Consider the following 22,130-nt stretch of genomic DNA (forward strand, 5'->3'; position numbering starts at 1 on the left):
GAGAGCCTGATTTATCCCAGGTTTTGCATAAATAAAAAACAAAACAAAACACTGCTTTATTTTCACAGTGGATTTTAAGGTTTCTCTTATGGATGCAGTATAATAATTCACAATAGTTTTTACATTGAATAACCAAGCTGAGTATATCTTATTGGAGAAAAGACGGAACATGTTCATGTTCACTATTTTTATTTTTGGTTCTACATCAATCTTACATTTCTTGCTGGTCCTGAATTCTTGCAATCATTTACCTTTGTCCAGTCACAATTAAAATGCAGTAAAGGAAGAGAACCCCAGAGGCCACATGAACTGATGGAATAAAAATCTGCCCCACCACAGAATCCCAAGACTGATGCAAAGAATTTCTCCCCATGAAAGTTGCTTTCTGCTTTGTGCTCCTGCCTTGTGGTATTGATTAGTGTACAAGACTCTCCTGAATTTGAATATACAGCAAGATGCTCTTGATCTCTTGGTGCATCTAGCAAGATGAATGCCAGTGAGAACCAACATTTTCCAGATGATCTGATATCAAAAGTAGATCAAGATTCCAAAATGCAGGTCTTGATTTCTGAAACTAACTTGCAACAGGATAAAGTGTACATATCAACCAGCATAGGCTAGGTTATGGTGCAATAACACAAACTCTCACATCTTAGTAGCTTTTTTAAAATAAAAAAATTTTTTTTTAATTTTTTAGACACAGAGAGCATGAGTCGGGGTGGAACAGAGAGAGAGGGAGACACAGAATCCAAAGAAGGCTTCACCCTGTCAGCACAGAGCCCGACGCAGGGCTCGAACCCACAAACTGTGAGGTCATGACCTGAGCCAATGTCGGATGGTCAAATGACTGAACCATCCAGGTGCCCCAACATCTTAGTAGCTTTAAACATCAAAGGTTCACTTTCTATTTTCAATACCTGTCCTTTGTGGGTTAGCAGGATGGCTCTTCCCATCTGTCACTCAGGTTTTAGGTTGGCAAAAAAGCCACCATCTTGAAGGTTGTCAGTTGCTAAGCCCAAGGGGAAAATGCTCAGGAAGGGTTCACCTGGGCAGTTAACTGCCCAGAAATGAACCACACCACTTCTACTCGCTATGCCACCAGTTGGCCATAACTAGCTGAATGACTCTTCTCAACCACAAGAGGGCCAGGAAGTGCCGGAAGGGGAGAGAACTGGACTCAGGTGGTAAATAGCACTAGCACACACCACCATGGTTTGAGGTTGGAGGATAACAGGGTGAATGTCAATAGAGGGACAGGGACTTGAGGGGGACGGCTGCTGACTCTGCCGGACTGGCAATGTGCACTAACACTCCAAACCTCCACGGGCATCTGAAACCTCAAACGGCTGCAGTCATTTGTGATCAGCTTTCTCAACAAGCAGGGCTTATTTACAGCAAAGTTCCAAGGTCAGAAAGCCCAAGACTGAGCACTGATCTCACAAATTTGTACCATTCACTACCCTGATGACCTCTTTGAGCTTGTGTGCGGGGAGTGGGGCCGGGGGTGGTGGTGTGCAGATTTCAGAGTTACAGGGACCAAGTACTTCACCCATGTTGAATTCCTGAGATTCAGCACTGTTAGTGGAGATGGGTACCATTACTGCCATCTTCCCCTGGTCACTGATGACCTAACCTCACCTAGGAACAACCTCTTCCTTTGCTCTAAAAGGGGATGTTTTAGAGCCACCTGGGTGCCTCAGTTGGTTAAGCGTCTGACTTAGGCTCAGGTCATGATCTCACGGTTCGTGAGTTCGAGCCCTGAGTCGGGCACTGTGCTGACAGCCCGGAGCCTGGAGCCTGCTTCAGATTCAGTTTCTCCCCCTCTCTTTCTGCCCTTCCCCCATTCGTGTTCTGTCTCTGTCTCTCTCTCTCTCAAAAATAAATAAACATTAAAAAAAAAAACTTTAAAAGGGAACATTCAAATTAAAGCTTAATCCAGGGGCACCTGGGTGGTTCAGTTGGTTAATTATCCAACTCTTGATGTTGGCTCAGGTCATGATCTCACAGTTCTTGAGTTCGAGCCCCACGTTGGGCTCTGTACTGACAGTGGGGAGCCTACCTGGGATTCTCTCTCTCCTCTCTCTCTCAAGACTAATAAACTTAAAAAATTTTTAATTAAAGCTTAATCTGATGAATAAATTCAGTAAATTCTCCCTCAATAGGGTATAAGTAATGTACCCCAGTACATGCCTTCTTTCCTTCAGCTTGCTCGAATAATGCAGAAGGCTTATATATTTGACTTAAATGGTTGTTTTTCTTTTTTTAAAGTAAGCTCTATGCCTAATGTGGGGCTTAAACTCACAACCCCGAGATCAAAAGTCACATGCTCTACCGACTGAGCCACCCAGTCGGTAAATTATCTTTTCAACAGTTTTTTTTAAACATAGAATAGCATTGCAAAAAGTAACACACATGTAAGCCTTAATAATATTAGAATACCATTTTAAATACCTGTTTAGAAGTACTATAACTTATTTGTAGAAATTATCTTCTCAATGGATATTTAGATTGCTCTATACTCACAACAACTCTGGGCTGGATATCTCATGTCCATTTAAAGGGGATCAGAATATGCCATCCCAAAATATGCCACTTTGGCATAAGGATTACTTTGAATTGAAGAAATTTCAGGACAGATGCAGAAAAGACTCCCTGCCCTCCTCCTTCCTACATAAAAGCAGGATATAAATTTCCAATGAGAAAGAGTCCTCCCTGTACCAGGAGAGGGAGAGCCAATGCCAAAGGTGAATCTGTACAAACAAATCTTACTAACAGCAATCCTTATCTTCTATTAGTTCCATATACATGTAATATATATATATTTATATATATATATATATATCTTCCATATATATATAATATATATATATATAATATATATATATATACACTTTCCCACAATTTATTACCCGCACAAGTCTGAACCCCTTTTGTCTCGTCACATCTTTCAAATTTATTGCTTTTTGTTTAAACTGGTGTATATATATATATAAGCTCTCAGGTCTATTGGTTTTTACTTCATTTCTCTGAGTCCCCTCATATACATATGAAATAAACTTTTCCCTCTGTTGATCTGTCTTCTGTCAATTTAGTTCGTAGGGCCTCAACCACTGAAACTAAGAGAATAGAGGACAAAGTCTTTTTCCTTCCCTACATCATCTTTGTCTACACAACCAGTTATTTCCTCGTACTGAAGTTGCATGTCACTTTTTTTTTTTTTTCAACGTTTATTTATTTTTGGGACAGAGAGAGACAGAGCATGAATGGGGGAGGGGCAGAGAGAGAGGGAGACACAGAATCGGAAACAGGCTCCAGGCTCCGAGCCATCAGCCCAGAGCCCGACGCGGGGCTCGAACTCACGGACCGCGAGATCGTGACCTGGCTGAAGTCGGACGCTTAACCGACTGAGCCACCCAGGCGCCCCCTCATTTTTGACATCGATACTTACTGTCAAAGTGCACTTAAAAAGACTATAGGCATATTCATGCCTACTATCAAGGTATGTGTATGCATCCTGATGAGCCCAATTGTTTTCTTAGATCCAAATCCCACTGCTTCATGAAGGCTTCTACTTGTTATTACCATTATTTCTTTTCCTTAAAAAAATTTTTTTTTAATGTTTATTTATTTTTGAGAGAGAGAGAGAGAGACAGAGCGTGAGCGTGGGAGGGGTAGAGAGAGAGGGAGACACAGAACCTGAAGCACGCTCCGGGCTCTGAGCTGTCAGCACAGAGCCCAACGCGGGGCTTGAACTCACGAGCTGTGAGATCATGACCTGAGCCGAAATCAGCCGCCCAACTGACTGAGCCACCCAGGTGCCCCATTTCTTTTCCTTTTGTGAAATATTTTCTACTTTGGGTCTGCAGCACTTTGTAGCTGAGTACTTACTTCACTGTTCTCTTGTTAATTCGTTAAAAAAGTAAGGAAAGGAAGAAAGAAAGTGGGGGTGGGAGATAAAAAATATAGAAATTCCAGCTTTTATTAGTGCCTGGTCCTATGCAAGGCAGTAGAGATGCAAATATAAATTAGACCAAGTCACCACCTTCCAAGAACTCAGAGTCCAGTGGGCATTTAAACCCTGCTGTTAAATACATCTTGTGAGTAGTGGGGTGGGAGAAGGATTTAAAACATGGGTATAATTAGTCTTCCTGCTTACAGTCTGACAGAACAGCATTGGCATGGTAAATGGTATTTGTTCATGAGTCTCTGGCACTAAATAATGAGAGAGGTGCTCAAATATACATTCCTTCTAGTAATGGGGGTCTGCAATTACGAAAGCAGAGTAAAATTCTCAACTCAAAGTACCACTTCTTACTCATCCCAGTAGCTGTAGCATTTGATCTACATAGAAAGTCAGGGAATGTCTGCTGAATGCTGGAGGAATGAATAAATGCAAGCTGAACCAAGACTACTTACTATCAGCAAGAAAAAACTGAAATTTTAAGTATTGACAATCTCCCCACATCTAAGGAGGGCAGATTCTCCTGAAGGTGCCTTTGTTTTGATGATGGAGAGGGGAAGTTTGGGAGAGGGTGACAGGGAATAAAAGGTCCTCTGTTATAATTGGAAAGAAAAATCCAGGGAGACAGATGGGAAGGGGTTAGGAGGAGTTCATGAGAACAGAGCATGATTTGGAGACCTATGGAGAGATGTGGCAGCTGCAAAAGGAAACTGGTGGTGGTGGTGGGGATATGTTTTAAGATTTTTAGAAAGTCTGCTGTGTGATTTGTGATGTAACTCCCTCCCCCCATCTCCCTAGGAGAATATCAGTTAAAAAAAAAAAAAACAACAACAACAACAAAACTCTTTTGTGTCTTTGGAGTCTGGTCAGGACTTGTCTTTTGAATGCGGGAAGACATCAAGTCAGGCTCAAGGGTGGACACAGGCTGAGAATGGAGAGAGTAAGGGAGACCCAGGGTCATTCATGTTTACAGGCAGCTTGTGTGCTCGAGGTTCATGCAATTGGTTGGCCACGGAGGAGAGGGGTGAACACAAAAGAGCTGTGGGATTACAGAGGTGGAGAGGAGCCGGGATGATTTAATCTGGCTCCAGAAAGGGTGAATTGTGGGGAAATCGTAATTCTCAGTCCCTTTGCTCAGTCTATTGCCGGGCACCTAACAGGAGGAAGGCATGTATTTGCTGACTGATGGGATCCTAGGGATAAAGGAGGGGGCGCTTACGGCAATTGGGTGAGTCAGAGATTATTGCCCCCGTGGCAGAGATGAAAGCAATACAGCCTGAAGGTGGCTCCACCCAAGCCTCCCAAAAGTCCGAGCGGGAGAAACGCCTTAGTTCCCACTCGCACAAACCTCACACCCCCTCCCACGGCAGCTTGCGCCCGGCAGCACCCCAACCCCGCCCCCTCTCACCCCACACTTCCTGATTCCGCTCCGCCCTACCCGCGAGTACTTCCGGTCTCCGGCACCGGAAGCCGCGACCCAGAGCGGTGGGGCGGTAAGTCCACGGCGCGAGGGCCCACGGAAGAAGTCCTTGGGCCGGGCAGTGGCGGGTCCAGGTGGTGGCGGGCCATTATTTCTCGGGTCACTACCGGACATCACGCGGCAGCGAAGTTCCCTCGGAAAGGTCTAAGGCGCCGGGAGAGGATGACATTACTTCCGGAGCATGTGCGGGCAGGAAAAGGCCGGAAGTGGCTCCAGCCCCACTTGGTGGCGAGGAGGAGTCAAGGAGGGTCTTCTCGGTGTTTCCGGATTTATCTCTGGAGTACCTGGGAGTTTTAGGAGAGAAGGTGTGTGAATAAAGAGTAGCAAGTAAAAATACAGGACGTGCAGTTAAAATTTAATTTCTTTTTCTTTTTTTTTTTTTTAAATTTTTTTTCAACGTTTTTATTTATTTTTGGGACAGAGAGAGACAGAGCATGAACGGGGGAGGGGCAGAGAGAGAGGGAGACACAGAATCGGAAACAGGCTCCAGGCTCCGAGCCATCAGCCCAGAGCCCGACGCGGGGCTCGAACTCACGGACCGCGAGATCGTGACCTGGCTGAAGTCGGACGCTTAACCGACTGCGCCACCCAGGCGCCCCAAAATTTAATTTCAGATAGGTAACATTTTTTTTAGTGTAGGTGTGCCTCAAATATTGTATGGAACATACTTGTATTTTAAAAATCCCTAATTGAGGGGCACCTGGGTGACTCCGTCAGTTAAGCGTAGGACTCTTGATTTCAGCTCAGGTCATGATCTCAGGATGGTGAGACTGAGCTCCCTGGTCAGGCTCTGCTGATAGGGCAGAGCCTGCTTGGGATTCTCCCATCTCTCTGCCCCTCCCCTGCTCTTTCTCTCTTTCTCTCTTTTTCTCAAAAAAAAAAAAAAAAAAAAAAAAAAGAAAGAAAGAAAAGATCTGATTTATTTGAAATTCAAATACATCTTATATTTTAACTGGCAACCTTTGCCTTGAACACCCCTCTCCCCCTCCCTCCCCCGAACTCTGGTGTACTGTGGCAAGGCCTGTGTCCATCTGGGAAAGAGGTACAAAGTTCATGCAGGCTGTCAGGCTATTGCTAGATTCTAAGCCGCTTTTGGTTCCTAGCCTAATGGGCCATCCCCAGGGGCTTCCTGGCAAAAGTTGAGCCCATTTTTCAGAGTCCATATGTCAGCACTCTCTGTGTTCCTTTTAATGCTGGAGTCAGGCAGCATTGGTCTTACGGGAAAGCTGAGAACCATGCTGGCTAAGTGGCTGAGGACTACACATTGTTAGGTTTTTTGAGTGTGGGATAAAGTGGGGCTCAGGTTTTCTGTGTTAACAGTGGGCAGCTTCAGAGAGACCAAGGATGTCAAGGGGAAAGCGTTAATCTCATCCCACCTCTCATTTTGTATGTGAGGTCCAGTGAGAGAAAAGGAATTGTCTCTTTGGTAGAGCTGAAGCCTGATTCCCAGCCTCCTTCCCCTGCTCTGTGCATACTTGTGCAGTCAGCTGGCAGCATTTATGGTGGGCATTGTTAAAGCAGATGCCTTTTTTAGAGATGAGCTCTTTGGGGCTTTATTGTCCCTGAATTCCTTTACAGCCTCCTGACCTTCACCCTGAGGCTACTTTAGCCTTTACCTTGCCCAGTGGGGAAACTGGCCTCAGTTCTGGAAGCCTGGCCTTTCCTGCTCCAGACACTCGGCTCTCACTCCTGTGGGTGGTGTGACCCAAGACTTGTCTTGTTAGGTCAGAGTGAAAGGCATGTTCTTAGCAGAGGTGGGTCTAGCTAGCCAAGTAGGTGGAAGGGTGTCCTTTTTTGTCCTGCAGTGTGGGCCCCAAGGTATATGGCCTTATTGTGGTGTCTAGGGACTTATCTGAGGTTCCATCATGAGCCAGTCTTTGCTGCCATTTCTTGCTTGAACCCAAACCTTTTGCTGGACTGGCCTTGAGCACTGGGATTCCTCAGGCTGTGTGTCCTGAGGATGTGCTCTGGGTCTGCCTGTCAGTACTCCTGTGAGCCTACAGCCTCCCCACACAGACCTAGGCTTCCCAGACCAGATCCATGAGCTAATGAAATTGAGCAGGCTACAGGTCATCGGGCTCAGGGTCAGTTGGTGGGACAGCCGGCAGCCTCTTGGCAACAGAAGTGGTAAACAGGCAAGGAAGGAGTGCCAGAAAGGGGTGTTGCTCCTGGACGAGGGCTTAGAAGTGAAGGGGGTGGAAAAGGGGTGGGGCGGGAGCCCAATGAGAGGAATTGCTCCCTCTATGAATGATTAACTCTCAGCCGAAGCGGGTGGCCTAGGGGAGGGCTCGGCTAACAGGACCTTTGGACCCGGGGCAGAGTGTCCAGAGGGCCAGAGTAGAGCCTGCAGAAGAGAAGGACATGGTAGGTGGCGGGCTTGGGCTCCGAGAACTGGAGTTAGATGAGGCAGCTGAGGGCCTCAGAAAGTCTTGGACTGGCAGATGGCCCATTGCAGCAGCCACTGTGGGGCCCAGCGGCCCCAAGCCCTCAGAGAGGTAGCTGTGGTGGTGGTGGGGGGGGGTGACTCTGGTCTTGCAGCGGCCTTACTGGTGCTTTCTTCCCCCTAGGCAGCCATGGGTGCCAGGTGGTGCTGAGAACAGTGGGGCATGGCTGCAGTCCTGCAGGTCCTGCCCTGCTTGGCCCGAGCCCCCTTGCGCCCACTCCTCTTGGGTGGCGCAGTGGTCCGGCTGGCCAGTGGCATGGCCCTCGCGGAGCAGGCACGGCAGCTGTTTGAGAGCACTGTGGGTGCCGTGCTTCCAGGCCCCATGCTGCACCGGGCACTGTCCTTGGATCCTGGTGGTGGGCAGCTGAAGGTGCGGGACCGGAGCTTTCAGCTAAGGCAAAACCTCTACCTGGTGGGCTTTGGCAAGGCTGTGCTGGGCATGGCAGCTGCAGCTGAGGAGCTACTGGGCCAGCATCTCGTGCAGGGTGTGATCAGCGTTCCCAAGGGGATCCGTGCTGCCATGGAGCATGCTGGCAAACAGTAAGGAGCCTTGGGGGGCTGTTGCCCACTGTCCATCGGGCGGGGAAGCTAAGCCAAACTCAGGCCCCATCGGGCCTCCCTCCCTCACCAGCATCCCTTTCCTTCTGGGTCTAGATTGGCTCCAGGATGGGTGCCAGTTGGCATCCTTCACCTGTACAGCTGGGAAATCAGGTGGAAGGAGAGGAGCTCACCCCATCTCTTGCTGTCTGTTCTGTCTCTTCAGGGAGATGCTGCTGAAGCCACACAGCTGTGTCCAGGTATTTGAGGGCGCAGAGGACAACCTCCCAGACCGTGATGCACTCCGGGCCGCACTGGCCATCCGGCAGCTGGCTGAAAGCCTCACGGCTGACGATCTACTGCTTGTGCTCATCTCAGGTATGGGTGCCAGATTGGCTCATTCAGGACAGGTTGGGGGATGGTGGTGGTGGTTCCAAATACCAGGTCTGTGAGAGATGGTTGGTCTGAGCCCACGGGGTCAAAAGAGTAAGGGAAGCAGTAAGGAACCTGGATGGCTGACCCCCAGGTGGCCCTGGGTATTGTATCTGGCCTCCCCGGAGCTGTGGGGTCCTCCCCTGACTGACCCTGTTGGGTGACCATGAGGGGGTACATAGGGAACATCTAACTCAGGGTGTTGCAGGGAAAATGTCCCTGCTGTTGCTGCTCTCTTGCCAATGTGATCTGGGGCTAGAACCCAGGTCTCTAGCTCCCACGGAGCCCCTCCTTGGTCTCACTGTCTCCTCCTGGATGAGGGGCAGCCCCTATTCCAAGCTCTTACGGAATAGTTCTTTTAGTGCCTGCTGGGACCTAGGCTACCCTAAGGCAGGGCACAGCCTCAGGGGCCCAGGGTGTGGTGATTGTACACACGGTCACTGCATGTCCACACGGGGGCACCCTAACCCCACCTTTCCAGCATCCCCTTCCCTAATGTGGGCACTGCCTGCCTGCTTCCCTGAGTGGGGAGGTTCCTTTGCAGTTCTGTCCCATCTGCCCAACTTCTTCACTGTCTCTGCAGGTGGGGGCTCAGCCTTGCTGCCAGCCCCTATCCCACCCGTCACACTGGAGGAAAAGCAGACACTCACCAAACTGCTGGCGGCCCGTGGAGCCAACATCCAGGAGCTGAACACAATCCGGAAGGCCTTGTCCCAGCTCAAGGGTGGGGGGCTGGCTCGGGCTGCCTACCCTGCCCAGGTACATGGGTTGCTTCTACCCCAGGCAGCCCTGGGCTAGAGGAGCCCACATGCACCAGGGAGATGAAAGCCTAGAACAGCAGACAGATTGGCAGGGGCCTGGTGTGGGAGTCCACAGGGCTAGCTGAGAGGGGCCTCAGAGAGGAATGGGGGGGGGGGTCCAAGTGGCCACATGTTCTACAAACCCCCTTGAGAGGGGTTAGAAGTGGGTAAGAAAATGCACTGGGCAGTGTGAGGGTGTGTGAATACATGGTAGGGGGCGTGTGGTGGTTTATCCTCAGTGGCTGTAGGGTGAGGGCCAGGAGGGACTGAGCCTTGCTTCTGCGACCCCACCCCAGGTGGTGAGCCTGATTCTGTCAGACGTGGTGGGGGACCCTGTGGAGGTGATCGCCAGCGGCCCCACTGTGGCTAGCGTCCACAACGTGCAAGATTGCCTGCACATCCTCAATCGCTACGGCCTTCGTGCTGCCCTGCCACGTTCCGTGAAGACTGTGCTGGCTCGGGCTGACTCTGACCCTCATGGGCCACACACCTGTGGTCACGTACTCAACGTGATCATTGGCTCCAACGCGCTGGCGCTGGCCGAGGCCCAGCGGCAGGCTGAGGGTCTGGGGTACCAGGCTGTGGTGCTGAGCGCAGCCATGCAGGGCGATGTGGAAAGTATAGCCCGGTTCTACGGGTTACTCGCCCAGGTGGCTGGAACCCGCCTCACTCTGGCTGGGGCTGGAGCCTCTGCGGAGGAGGCTGAACAACTCCGTGAGCTGGCAGCTGAGCTCCAGCTCCCAGACCTGCAGCTGAAGGAGGCTCTGGAGGTTGTGGTGAGGGCCAGGGGCCCCGTCTGCCTGCTGGCTGGTGGTGAGCCCACAGTGCAATTGCAGGGCTCAGGAAAGGGTGGCCGGAACCAGGAACTGGCCCTGCGTGTTGGAGTAGAGCTGGGACGACGGCCACTGGGGCCTGTAGATGTGCTGTTTTTAAGTGGCGGCACCGATGGGCAGGATGGCCCCACAGAGGCCGCTGGGGCCTGGGTCATGCCTGAGCTGGCCAGCCAGGCTGCCGCTGAGGGCCTGGACGTGGCCACCTTCCTATCTCACAATGACTCACATACCTTCTTCCGTTGCTTTCGTGGTGGGGTGCACCTGCTGCACACAGGGCTGACTGGCACCAATGTCATGGACGCCCACCTCCTGTTCCTGCGGCCACGGTGATGGTGTAGGTTGTGTTTTAGGAGTACAGAGGAGGCCTACAGGACAGCATCCTGGGGCCGACCAGGGTTGGTCCCCAAGGCCTCACCAGGCCTTAGGGTTCCTTCTTTCCTTGGCCCAGGCTGCTTGGTTGGCCCTTATACCTCACACCCATGGCTTCTGCTCTGTGTTCATTCCTCCAACCGGACTGGCAGATGGGGGCTCTCTTCTCCCTACTTTCTGCTGTGGACAGATAGCAGGTATCTCTGAGGACTGGGATGAGCCCCTTAGCCAGTTTGCTGTTCCCAGTCTTCTCCTCGCCCACACCCAGGCAGCCCCTCTGCTGAGCTCTTGAGTGTCCTTTCTGTGGGGTAAAGCAAGGACTGCAAATAAAAAGAACCACACTATGGGTTCTCCATGTGTTTTCCCTCTGAGCGAAGACTCACCCAGAACTGCTGGGAAGGGGAGTGGGATCAGCCTGCAGCCCCAGCGCTAAGACCCTACAGGAGTTCCCCACACCCCGCTCTGCATGGTATACTCAGCACTTGCTTCACTTAAACAGTAGCCTAGGAAGGTTGAGCCTGGCTTCTGACACATTCAATGGGGACAAGCAGAGAGGGAGGACAGGCCTAAGGACTGCAGACTGTGGGGTCTGAAAGCAACTGGCCACCTACCCAACTGTGACTCCCCTGTGGCCTCCCTGTTGCAATCTCCAGCTTCTGCTTGCTGTGTGCCTTGCTGGGTGAATGCTTACTACTCACTAAGTCTGTCCTTCCCTTCTGTGTTTGGAAAACCCTTAGGCACAGACCACACCTTCTTTGGTTGATCTGCCCTTTGTTTGCCCACGGGCTACTCTCAGCCACATAGGATTCTGGACCTTGTTTTCTTGTGTCAGGCCCATTTTTCCAAGTGGAACATCCCAGTTCCTTTAGCTGCTCCTCTGGGACACAGTCCAGTTCCCAGTGCCAGCCTTGCAGTGGTGGTCTCCAGCGCTGAGATAGTGGGTCAGAGTACTGATGGGATCCAGCAGCCCACCTGCCCATTCTCCTGTTACAGTTGGCCAGGGAAGAGGTCAGTGGGTGTAGGGGTAGGGAGAGCAACAGAGGAAAGGTTCCCTTGGCTAGTCTAGCAGCTACCTCTCTTTGGGCCCCCTTGCTCAGGATCCGAGCCCTCGCTGGCCGCCCCCGCCGTGCGCCACGGCTCCAATCCCTATATGAGTGAGCAGTAGAATCACATAGGAATAAAAAGCCATAGAGAACAGCGAGGCCTGGGGCTGCTTCTGCTGGCCCCCTCGTCCACCCCCGCTATCCCTTCCTCTCTGAGGGTGTGAGGGGCTCTGGGCCAAGGCTGGCATGCTCTCCCCCTAGGAAGAGCCTCCCTTACCCACTTGGGCTCTGGACAGCCCAGCTTGCAGACTGTTCATGACCTGGGGACAAGGTGAAGTCAACAATGTGAGCCAGGCTCTGGAGGCCAGGGAGGCTTAGGGAAGAGGGAAGTTTGCACCCCCTCTGTGATGCAGGGCACCGTTTCCTTTCTTTCTGTATTGGCATGGAGTTCCCACTGCCGGGGGGGGGGGGGGGGGGAGGATGTCATAGTCTAGGGAATGTTGCCCCCACGTGGCAATGCCTGTGCCTTGTTGCTCCTCTGGTAACCTCTAGATATGCCCTGTCTGTGTCAATCCTTGCCTATGCGGACATGACTGTTGGTGCTGGGTGTCAAGTTCCAGGCAAGAGCAGGATAGGAGGGCAGGGCCCTGTCTGCCTTGTCTACAGCGTGTGTGTGTGTGTGTGTTGGCATGTGAGCACACAGATGTGGGTGGCCGGGGATAGGGATGTGCTGCTTTGTACACTAGGTCTCTTGCATGCCTGCTGAGGGGTTTGGGTGTGGGTGGGGTCTCACCGGAGGTCTCCTGTGCTGCTTTGGCCCTTGCCCTACACCTATGTTTGTGGGGGTTGGGAGGCCAGGGGCTGGATTGGGCCTGGCCCATTAGATTTGCTCATTTGGTATCCCCAAGATGAGAAAAGATCTACTTGGCCTCAATCTAGATGCAAATACGAGATAAACGCTGTATGGTGACTGTTCAATAGGACTTAACTATTTGCTCCATAAATTTCAGTTATGGGTCATAATTGCTCCCATCCTGTGGTTCTTTACTTCTGTCTGTCCTGGCTCAGGTTCCTCTTGCCCTTGTGCCCACCTCATTTCCATTCCCAGCTGGAGGCACTTGCTATGTAGGGTGCCCCCCTCCCCCACTGCTGCCACCTTTATAGGCCCTTTCATTCCCTGTACTTGGCATGAACTGAAAACAGCTGGGCAGTGCACCTGGACAGCCCTTAGGTATCAGCTAGCCCAAATCCCTTTGTTTTATAGCTGGAGAAACAGAGAGGGAAGGTGGCTTGTCTGGGGCTGCACAGCAAGTCTGCCACAGAACCAGAAGGAAAGCCTGGTCAGGACCTGCTTGCCCACTCACAGGGGCTCAGAGACCCTGGGACCCAGAGAGAGCTCAGCCAGAGTCAGGGATCCACTCTTGCTTCCCTGCTGCTTCTCAAGGGCTTGCAGATGGTGACATGACTACCCTTGGGAACCATAAAACAGATTCGTCAGTCCCTTCCTGGTGCAGATTCCACATTCCACTGCGGGTACAATTTGGTAGAAAACCACGTGCAGTTGGGTGATGGGCTTCTACACAGGTGTGCGTGTGCATTCATATGCATATCCATATGGGTGTGTGTGGGGGGACACGTGTGGGCACGTGTGTGTCCAGCTCAACCCACAGCCAGTTCCTGAACGGGCCTCTGAGTCATGCTCTGCTCCACCCTAGGGTGAGGACACAGTTTGGTGTGGTTACCTACTGGAGATCTGGTCAAGCAAGGAGGCCATAAAGGCTGGCAGAGGCCAATTGGCAAAGGGCCTTGTGTGCCTGGCTGGCTGAAAGGTTGGACTTCACATTGACAGTGGTGGCAAGCCTCATGGGGATTTTGGCAAGGAGCGATGCTGGGAGGCTGTTTCATGACAGACGCTGAGGCCTTCCTTACTGCAGGGGTGGGGGATGCCTGGGGATGTGCAGGGAGGTGGAGGAGGTGCCACAGGTGAGGGAGAGGTGCATCCTCTCAGTAAGGCCTTGGTGCTCACTGACTGAGGCCCTCTGGCACTGGGCTGGCACTTACAGGGGCTGGTATTTGAGTTTTAAATGGCTTCTGGGGTGCACAGTGTCCTGAGAGGTCACAGAACCAATGTATGGTGGCGGGGGGTGGGGCGGTCAGCTGAGGCTAGAGTAAGCTGACCCAGCCTGGGAGAGAGCCCCCTCGTGTCTCAGAAAAAAAATGGAGAGGGCAGTCTGATCCCTCTGGATCTGGAGCACGTGTGAGGGACATGATGAGGCCCGGATTGCAGTGGGGGAGACCTGGCTTCACTGCAGGCTAGGAGTCCCTAGCTGAGTGAGAGAATTTGGGGTGTGCTAGGGGAGAGCAGGGGGTGTGTAGGGGTGGGGGGGATACTGACAGACCACTCAGGGTAAAGCCAATGGCTTAGGCAGGCCACTGCATGAGAGTGGGGTCACAGAGCTGTGGTGAGCTGAGTCCAGGCCGGGAAGAGTGGCCTTTCTTCCTGAGACAGGGATGACTGCTCTCTGGGTAATCACTGGGACCAGTCCTGGGGCTTTGTTCTCCTACTTCCCCTGGCTTGGGTTGCCCTTGAGACTGTAGAGGCTGGATGGGTTGGGCTATGGAGGACCACCTGGGCCCTTGATACTTGATGGCCATAGTTCTGATTCCACCTCTCTGTACATGTTGGTCCATCTGGGGTTGTTGCCTGCTCAGATGAGGAGGCTCTGGCTAGGGAAGAGGGCAAGGGAGAGTTAGCTCCTGGAAACAAGTACCCCATCTGGCCAGTCCTAGGGGGACAAATACCACTGGCAGCTCTGCCTTATGGGTCACTACCCCCCACAATCTTGTCCACTGCTGACTCCTTGAGGGTTCAGGCAGCTGTAGGACCTGGCTCTGCCCTGGCCAGATAGCCAGAGGCTGGACCCCCAGGATGCATCCCACTGCGGAGATCCACCCCCTGGCCCCTGCATACTCCCAGCCTTTCCTGTCTCTCCTCTGGCAGCCAGCAGAGCCACCCTGCTGGCCTCTCTGGAGAAGTGTGAGCAACACACTCTGTCCCCGTGTAGCTCTGCCTTTCCATCCCTAGCTCCAGCTGAGAAGGGGGCGGGGCCCCGGCAGTGGCTTCTGCCCCCTCCATCCACTCCCACCCACCTGCCCAGCTTCAGGGTCTCTGGATCTCCTGGTAGCCCTGGGTCATCTCCAGTAATTGCACTTGTAGTCTCACGAAAGAGCCAGGGCTCTGTCTCCACCTATTCTCTTCCTCCCCCTGCCCCCCACTTTCCTCCCTGTCCAGTTCAGGAAGCTGACCGCAGGAACATCTCTGGGCTCTGGCCTGAATCCCTACTGCTCGCTACCGTGGGTGAAGCCATCCTGGGGTTCCTATTTTGAGGGAGTTGGTCAGAGACCCCTAGCAGAGGGAGAAGTGCCCCTCCCCGCATGTACCTCTGTGGGTCTGGTGGTCAGGAGCATGGGGTGAAAACAGCCAGACTGTGGCAGGGGGCAGATCTCTCCTTCTCTGCCCACACCCCCCACCTGGGCAGTGGGAGCAGCCCAGCACATCCCTGACCAGCAACCAAAACCCCAGCAGGGACAGACACTTCAAGGGTCACAGCCCTGTGGGCAACCTCACAGCCACAGCCCTGCCAGAGGCAGGGTTCAGAGCCCTGGACTCCAGGACTGGGCATACACTCGAACCTTCAGGAGTGGCTACTCCGGGCAGACCAGCCCCCGCCCACCCAATCAGGCCCCCCTGCGGGTCCCCCTCAGCCCAAGGCCACCGGCAGAAGCCAGGCACCAGGTCAGGGAAAGAGCCTGCCAGCTCCCGAGCAGCTTTGCCCCTGGCAGCCAACTGGCTGCCCCTCTGCCCTCGGGTCCTGCTGACCGCCAGGGCATCAGACACTCCAACTGCTGTGCCCGCTGCCCCTGGCCGGGAGGCGCCGCACCGGACTGCCGGCGTCCCCACCTGCCCGCCCCCCAAAGCTCTGGCTGCCGCGCCCGGCGTCCCGGCTCCCCGCTCACCTCGGTGGCGGTGGCGCTGTCTCCGCACCAGAGGCACTGCAGTGTGGGAACTGTCCCGAGGAGCCAGTTCTCCGCTGAAACAAAGAGGTGGGGGAGAGAGAGGGGGGCAGCGGGAGAGGGAGAGGGTGAGTGAGCGGGAAGGAGCGGAGGCTGGAGGGGAAGAGAGAAGGGAGAGGGTGAGGGAGGAGTCGGGAGGGAGGGGAACGCAGGGAGATCGCGCCTGACTCCCGGGACTGTAGGGCCGGCGCGGAGGGGAGAGGAAGTGGGGAGGGGACCCGAAGGGGAGAGATTGTTCGAGGGGCCGCGCAGTGAGGGGCGTGGGCCAGAGAGGGAGCCGGGTGACAGGCAGGACTGCGGGCGGCTGCGGGCTGGGGGCTGGGCCGGGTGGGGTGGGCAGGGGGCCCCACCCGTCCTCTGCCTGCTCTGGCACTTGGGTGGGCAAAGGCCATGAAGAGGAATGGGAGGGAGAGGTGGGCCGACAGGCGAGGGCTAAGGGGCTGGGCTGGTGGGTGGGCTGGCTGGGAGGACGGGGCCTGGGGACAAAGGCGGGAGAAGAACAAAGGTGTCCGAGTGGAGGAATCAGCTTCTGCTGACCTCTGGGTGCCGCAGTCCTGAGCATCCTGGACAGAGTCTCCTGAATGGAGGGCAGGTCCACTCTGGGGCGGTCCAGGCTCTGAAGTGGCAGCCTGAGGTCAAGGGAAGAGGGGATGGGCTATGAGAGTGGGCAGGGCCCCTTCCTTCTGAGAGAGTTCGGAACACAGCGGCTGCAGGGACTGACCACATATCAGGATGACCGCGTTGCTGTCTCTTTGCGGGAGGGGATGGTTGATGGGGTCTGAAGCTTGGCCCGAGAGCCGGGTGGGGCAAGTCCCCTTTTAGGGAAAAGCATTTGGGATTTGGGGATGCAGGGGAGGTGGAGGGGTGGTGGGCACCGTGGGGGAAGGAGAGGGATGGGGATGAAGGGTGTGGGGAGCTGGGGACATTTCGGGGATGAGGCCGGGCAGGTCCAGAGCTCTGCCCCTCAACAGGCCCATCAGCAGCAAAGGCCTCCCTCTGCACACCCCACAGTTCTGCCAGGGACGGGAGAGGATAATGAGCCACTTCCCTTCTAAGCACTGCTGTGACAGCCAAGGGCACCAGGGAGGCTAGTATGGGCTGCTCAGGCACAAGTCTGTGATAGTGCTGCAGCGGGGCAGGGAAGGCCGTCTGGCCTTAACCAGAGCTGTCCCATCCCTCTCTGGTCCTGGGTATGGTGCCCTGGGCTGGCCCAGTCTCCTTTCATGCCCAGAGGCACAGAATGCCCTCCTAAGCCTTCTGACCAAAAGAAGTTCCTCTTCTTGTCCCACTGGAGACTCCTTATAGAAATTCCAGAGCATTTTCATTCTCTGGAGAGCAGGAGAAGGGGAGGGAGCCGTGGGCTGGCCTGATGCTATGACTGGAAGAGAGGAAGACACTCAGCCCCCCCCCCCCATCCCACCCTGCACAGAAAGGGTGAGAGCTACATGCCCCTTAGTCTCTGCATAGCCCTACTCCCTACCACCGCCTCAGGGAAGCCCACCTAGCCCCACCAAGCAGGGCCGCATCAACCCAGCTGCCACTGGTCTAGCTACACCTTCCAGTAGCCTGGAATCTAGAGAAAGGAAAGAATCTTCCTCCCCCCTTTTCTTCTCTCCCTCCCTTCCTTCCATCCTTTGTTCCCTCCTTCCACTTTTTATTTAGAAATAATTTCAAACTTACAGAAAAGTTGTCAAAATAAGAATAGTCTAAGACGCATATACCCTTTTTGGCCATATGCAACTATTGTTAATATTTTGCTTCACTTGCTTTCTGTATGTATTTGCCCCCCCCCCTCTGTGTGTGTGTGTGTGTGTGTGTGTGTGTGTGTGTGTGTGTGTGTGTGTATGTGTGTGTGTGTATAAGAAAGAGAGAGAAAGAGATCATAATTTTTTTCTTGACCATTTGAGAGTAAAGTTACAGGCATGATGGCTGAAAGGATGGTTTCCTATCTATTTCTGGCTCCTGGAGCCAGTCTGAGGAAGCCCAGGCCACATTGTGTGGAGTGAATGAAGGTCTGGAACAGGCAAGGAATGAGCGGACATCACCTACTAGGAGCTCGAGGCCTGGAGAACTGGAGGCCCTTGGCCAAGGCCACCTGAGAGTCTGGCTGGTCCAGGGCTAGGCACCACTCATTTTCTGCTCCTTCGGCCTGAGAAGCAGGGAGCCATTGCCCACCAGAGCAAGCCTGTGGTGTCTGCTGGGTGTGGAGCTGCAGCATATGTCTGTGGAGCTGGCAGGAGGCGGGTGGGGTAAAGCTGGGAGAGCAGGGATGCCCACGCTGTGGCAGCTGGGCACACTCAGGAGATGGGCTTGAGAAGCCCATCCTGGCTCTCAGGGAGTGGAGAAGCCACTCCCTGGCTTGAGAAGCCTCAGCTGCTGGAGGCCCTAGCCCCAGGCCCAGTGCCACGGCTTTGAATTCTTGCCTTTGGACCCTCTCCACGGCCCCATGAGGGACAGGGCAGGGATAGGGGCCCCCACTTGATAGCTGATCCATGCTAATTGGCTTAGATAGGGCAGAATGGGGGCCCTGGTCATGCGATGGTCTCTGACACAGGGCTGGCATTCCTTCTGTCCCCCAGTGCCCTCACATGGGTTGGAGTTCCTTGTGGAGCTGTCCTTCAGATGACTTCTCTCTTATCCCTCCTAACCCCCATGTGAAGGTTACGGTTAAGTGTGGCATTTAAAAATCACATGGTGAGGGGTGCCTGGGTGGCTCAGTCAGTTAAGCATCTGACAGTTGATTTCGGCTCAGGTCATGATCTTAAGGTTTGGTTCATGAGTTCGAGCCCTGCATCGGGTTCTATACTCATGGAGCCCGCTTGGGATTGGCTCTCTCCCTCCTTCTCTGCCCCTCCTCCACTTGTTCTCTTGTTCTTTCTTTCTTTCTCTCTCTCTCAAAATAAATAAGTAAACTTAAAAAAAAAATCACATGGTGAGGGACACCTAGCTGGCTCAGTTGGTGGAGCATGTGACTCTTGATCTCGGGGTCATGAGTTCAAGCCTCATGTTGGGTGTAGAGCTTACTTAAAAAAAAAACAAAAAACACAACAACTAAAACCTCTTGTATCAAGTACAATAAAATGAAATGAAATGAATGTCATAATAATAAACATAAATTTGGGGGGGGAATCACATGGTGAAAGATGATCTGAGCTCTGAAGCCCTGATTTCCTCTCCCTTATAGGTGAATTCCTCTTCCTCCAGGAAGCCCTCCAGACTTCCTTAGATCTTCCCACATCACACGACTTCTGGGGAATGCCAGCCCTGTTTGTTCCTTTACTGGTTCACACTGGTGCTGTATCAGGGCCTAGGGCTTTGCTCTGTCATCAGCCTCTCTCCTTCCTGCTGCCCCAGGCCAGGCATATAACTGATGCCCCATAGATGGATGGCAGTGGCATGGTTAGTCCTGCCAGGATATTGATTCTCTCTGATGCCCCTGTGCCCACCGTCTGAGAGTCCACAGGCTCTGGGCTGGCTGAGGTGGTGGTGGGGTTGGGCAAGGGGATCTACCCGAGAGAGGGAAAAGGCTTGTTTAAGGCTAAGCCTGTTAGGGCAACGGCAGGCCTCCGGCTTGGGTCTCCGACCACCTATTTAGCACCTTGTGCTTCTTCCCCTGGAGCACGGGCAAGCCTGTCCGGGGTGGAGGCTAAGGGTGCTCCCCAAACCCTTGGGTGATTGCAGGACCTGTAGAACCAAGGGAAGAAATGCATCCCCTACCTCTGTTACCCCCAGCCCACCCATGTGAAAGCCCAGGGTATACTGGCCTCCTCTCCCCCTGCCCATCCTCCAAAGAGATTTCTGCCAATTAGCACATACACTATTTACTTAATTAGGGTAATGACATAATTAGTGTAAGTTGGGCTCCATCACATGGCTTCAACATGCAATTAGGAGCCGTCAGCGGGAGGCGACATTGTGGAAAAACTCATTCAATTTTGGTTCCAGCATGGAGGCCGGAGCAGCTGCCTCTGCTTGGGAGGCAGGCAGGCAGCAGCCACTGTGTGTGTGGGGTGACTGTAGGCAGCCACAGACAGCATAGGACAGGAGAGTCAATGGGGGTGGGGGGGCAGAATGGCAGTTGCCAGGGCTGAGGGTGTCTCTGGCCAACCCTGCCTCTCCCATCGCTTATAGATGCTGTCACCCCCAGAACCGCAGGGCAGGGCAGGGGCTCTGGCTTGGCTGGGGTGACAGACTGGGAGCCTGAGCACTCCAGGCCCCTCTGCCCCTAAGATGCCACCCTTAGCAGGATGTGTCTTCTCTCTTCAGGGCTTTGCTGCTCACAGGAGCCACCGTCTCATATCCACTGGCCTGGTGGCTGCTCGTGGTGGCCCTATGAGGCCACAGACTGGAAGGACTGGAATGACTACTATTATCCTCATTGGACTAGTAGGGAAACTGAGGCTCAGAGCAAGCGAGGTGGTAGAGCCAATCATGGCAGCGCTGACCCTAAGAGGCAGCCCAGCATGGCTGGAGACTTCTCAAGCCCAGGCAGATCACCCTCAGCCTCAGGGAGGTCTCCTGCTCCATAGGCTCCTTTTTCTGAGAGGGGGCAGAGAATCATAGGGGTCCCCAGACTGCTGCTCCCTCAGCCTCCCCTCCCTTGCACAAGGCTGGGAGGCAGGGAGACCATCCATGGCTTTCCCTTCCCCTTAGTGAGCCTCCCAGCTTTCCTGGGCAATAGGAGCAGGGAAGTGAGGGAAGATGGGAGGCAGTGCCACCATTTGTGCCAGTAGGGAAACTGAGGCTCTGGGGCCACCAAGAGGAACCTAAATCAGGCCTCAGCAATCCTACTCCCTGCCTGGCTCAGTCACCTGGGCTTCCTCTCCCCCAGGCATCAGTTTCCCTGTGTGAAAGGAGAGAGTCTATGACCCATGGTCTCACACATCCTGGGACTGTCCAGAACCCCCCCGGGAAGGTGGGGCCCACCTTGACATCTGTTTAACCTCCTTCTAAATTATGTCATCATAGCTGTCCCTCCCCTTTATGTCCCACCTGGGCCCTGCCTAGTGGTCGGGGCCCCTGGGGAGACAGCTCTGACTGGCAATTCTGCCTGTTCCAGGCTGGGCTTCCTGCCCTTCTGAACTGGGGAATCCCTGGGCTCTGGGGACCATCTTAGACTCTCCCAATCAGTGGTGCCCCATCTTATAGGTGATACCCCCAGATGGCTGGATTCTGCTCTTATCTGACCTCCTCCCTAGGTCTACAGCAGTGTTGTCAGAGTGGGGCTGACTTGTTTGCTAATTGCTGACTATGGACCAAACACCTTGGGCCTGGCTACTGGGGCAGGGATGGGAAGGGATGGGCAGACAGAGGTGAGGGTAACTACCTCCAGGGGATTATGACCTCAGAGTTCAGACAGACTCAGGCCTAAGGAGTGTCCTCCAAAGGGTAGGCAAAGATAAGTGCCAGGAAGAGCCAAGACTAAGGGCCACACTGAGTAGAGATCTGACCCTCTCCTTCTGGTCAGGAAGAGCAGCACCTGCCAGGCCTGGGGGAAGCAAGGCTTTCAGTCCACAGAAGATGTACTTCGGGTACCAGTGTGAGTAGAGGCTGGGAGGCCAGAGTAGGTGAAGGGATGCCATCCTCAGGCATGAGGTATTCGGGTAGGCTCTGGGGAGCTGGAGGAAGGGGCTGGGGACTCTGGCTGTTTGTGGGAGGGTCAGGGAATTCTCTTAACATCCATTCAACAAAAAGTCCCCTTCACGTGTTAGGCATATGGTGTTCTAGGCTGGGAATTTAGTAGGGACCAAGACAGATGCAATCCCTGCCCTCTGGAGCCTATACTTCAGTTGTGAGAGACAGGAACAGTATCATGCAAGTGTGATGCAGAAGATCCTACTGCTTAGAGTGTGGTGCTAGGGCTGGGGGACACGTTAGGCTATAGGGCCAGGGAAGGCTACGGTGACATTTAAGCCAAGATCTTAGGGATCCAGAGATTTGGGGAAGAGCATTCTAGGCAGACGAGCAGCAAGTGCAAAGTCCCTGAGGCACTGAAGAACAATTCACATAACTGGGGCAAGGAAAAGAGAAGAAAGGAGGTGGATGAGATCAGGGAGGCAGGCAGGCCCCTACAGCTCAGGCTGAGACCCATGGACTTATTCTGTGCGTGATGGGAAGTCGTTAAAGGGTTTAAACTGGGAACTGATTTTTAAAAATCA

At 53.5% G+C, this 22,130-nt stretch overlaps 1 protein-coding gene and 1 long non-coding RNA gene across 6 annotated transcripts; one reads left to right on the forward strand and one right to left on the reverse strand.

The window, feature by feature from the left end:
• Positions 1 to 5,364: 5,364 nt before the first annotated feature.
• Positions 5,365 to 12,921, forward strand: GLYCTK (glycerate kinase). Of its 4 annotated transcripts, none has more exons than XM_006928846.5 (5): positions 5,365 to 5,454; positions 8,009 to 8,424; positions 8,648 to 8,799; positions 9,437 to 9,612; positions 9,950 to 12,921. In XM_006928846.5, exons 2-5 carry the CDS (start codon positions 8,048 to 8,050, stop codon positions 10,814 to 10,816), a joined length of 1,572 nt encoding a protein of 523 aa, XP_006928908.2. In that variant the 5' UTR covers positions 5,365 to 5,454; positions 8,009 to 8,047; the 3' UTR covers positions 10,817 to 12,921. The 4 variants fall into 4 exon arrangements, with proteins under 4 accessions (XP_006928908.2, XP_006928907.2, XP_003982348.2 ...); XM_006928845.5 differs by lacking the exon at positions 5,365 to 5,454 and adding an exon at positions 5,608 to 5,746; XM_003982299.6 differs by lacking the exon at positions 5,365 to 5,454 and adding an exon at positions 7,647 to 7,805.
• On the reverse strand, positions 5,588 to 9,637 carry LOC123383453. 2 transcript variants are annotated; one of them, XR_006593197.1, is made up of 3 exons: positions 9,504 to 9,637; positions 8,616 to 8,867; positions 5,588 to 5,725 (listed from the first exon to the last, which is right to left on the reverse strand). It is a non-coding gene; the product is annotated as an uncharacterized LOC123383453 (long non-coding RNA). The 2 variants fall into 2 exon arrangements; XR_006593195.1 differs by having other exon boundaries at positions 8,616 to 8,885.
• Positions 12,922 to 22,130: the final 9,209 nt, after the last annotated feature.

Source organism: Felis catus, chromosome A2 (assembly GCF_018350175.1).
Source record: "Felis catus isolate Fca126 chromosome A2, F.catus_Fca126_mat1.0, whole genome shotgun sequence".
NCBI classification, from domain to species: domain Eukaryota; kingdom Metazoa; phylum Chordata; class Mammalia; order Carnivora; family Felidae; genus Felis; species Felis catus.

Coding starts and splice junctions, on each gene's coding strand:
- GLYCTK (XM_006928846.5), top strand. CDS start 8,048: ATGGCTGCAGTCCTGCAGGTCCTGCCCTGCTTGGCCCGAGCCCCCTTG. Junction 8,425..8,647: donor ATGGAGCATGCTGGCAAACA/GTAAGGAGCCTT, acceptor CTGTCTCTTCAG/GGAGATGCTGCTGAAGCCAC. Junction 8,800..9,436: donor ACTGCTTGTGCTCATCTCAG/GTATGGGTGCCA, acceptor CTGTCTCTGCAG/GTGGGGGCTCAGCCTTGCTG.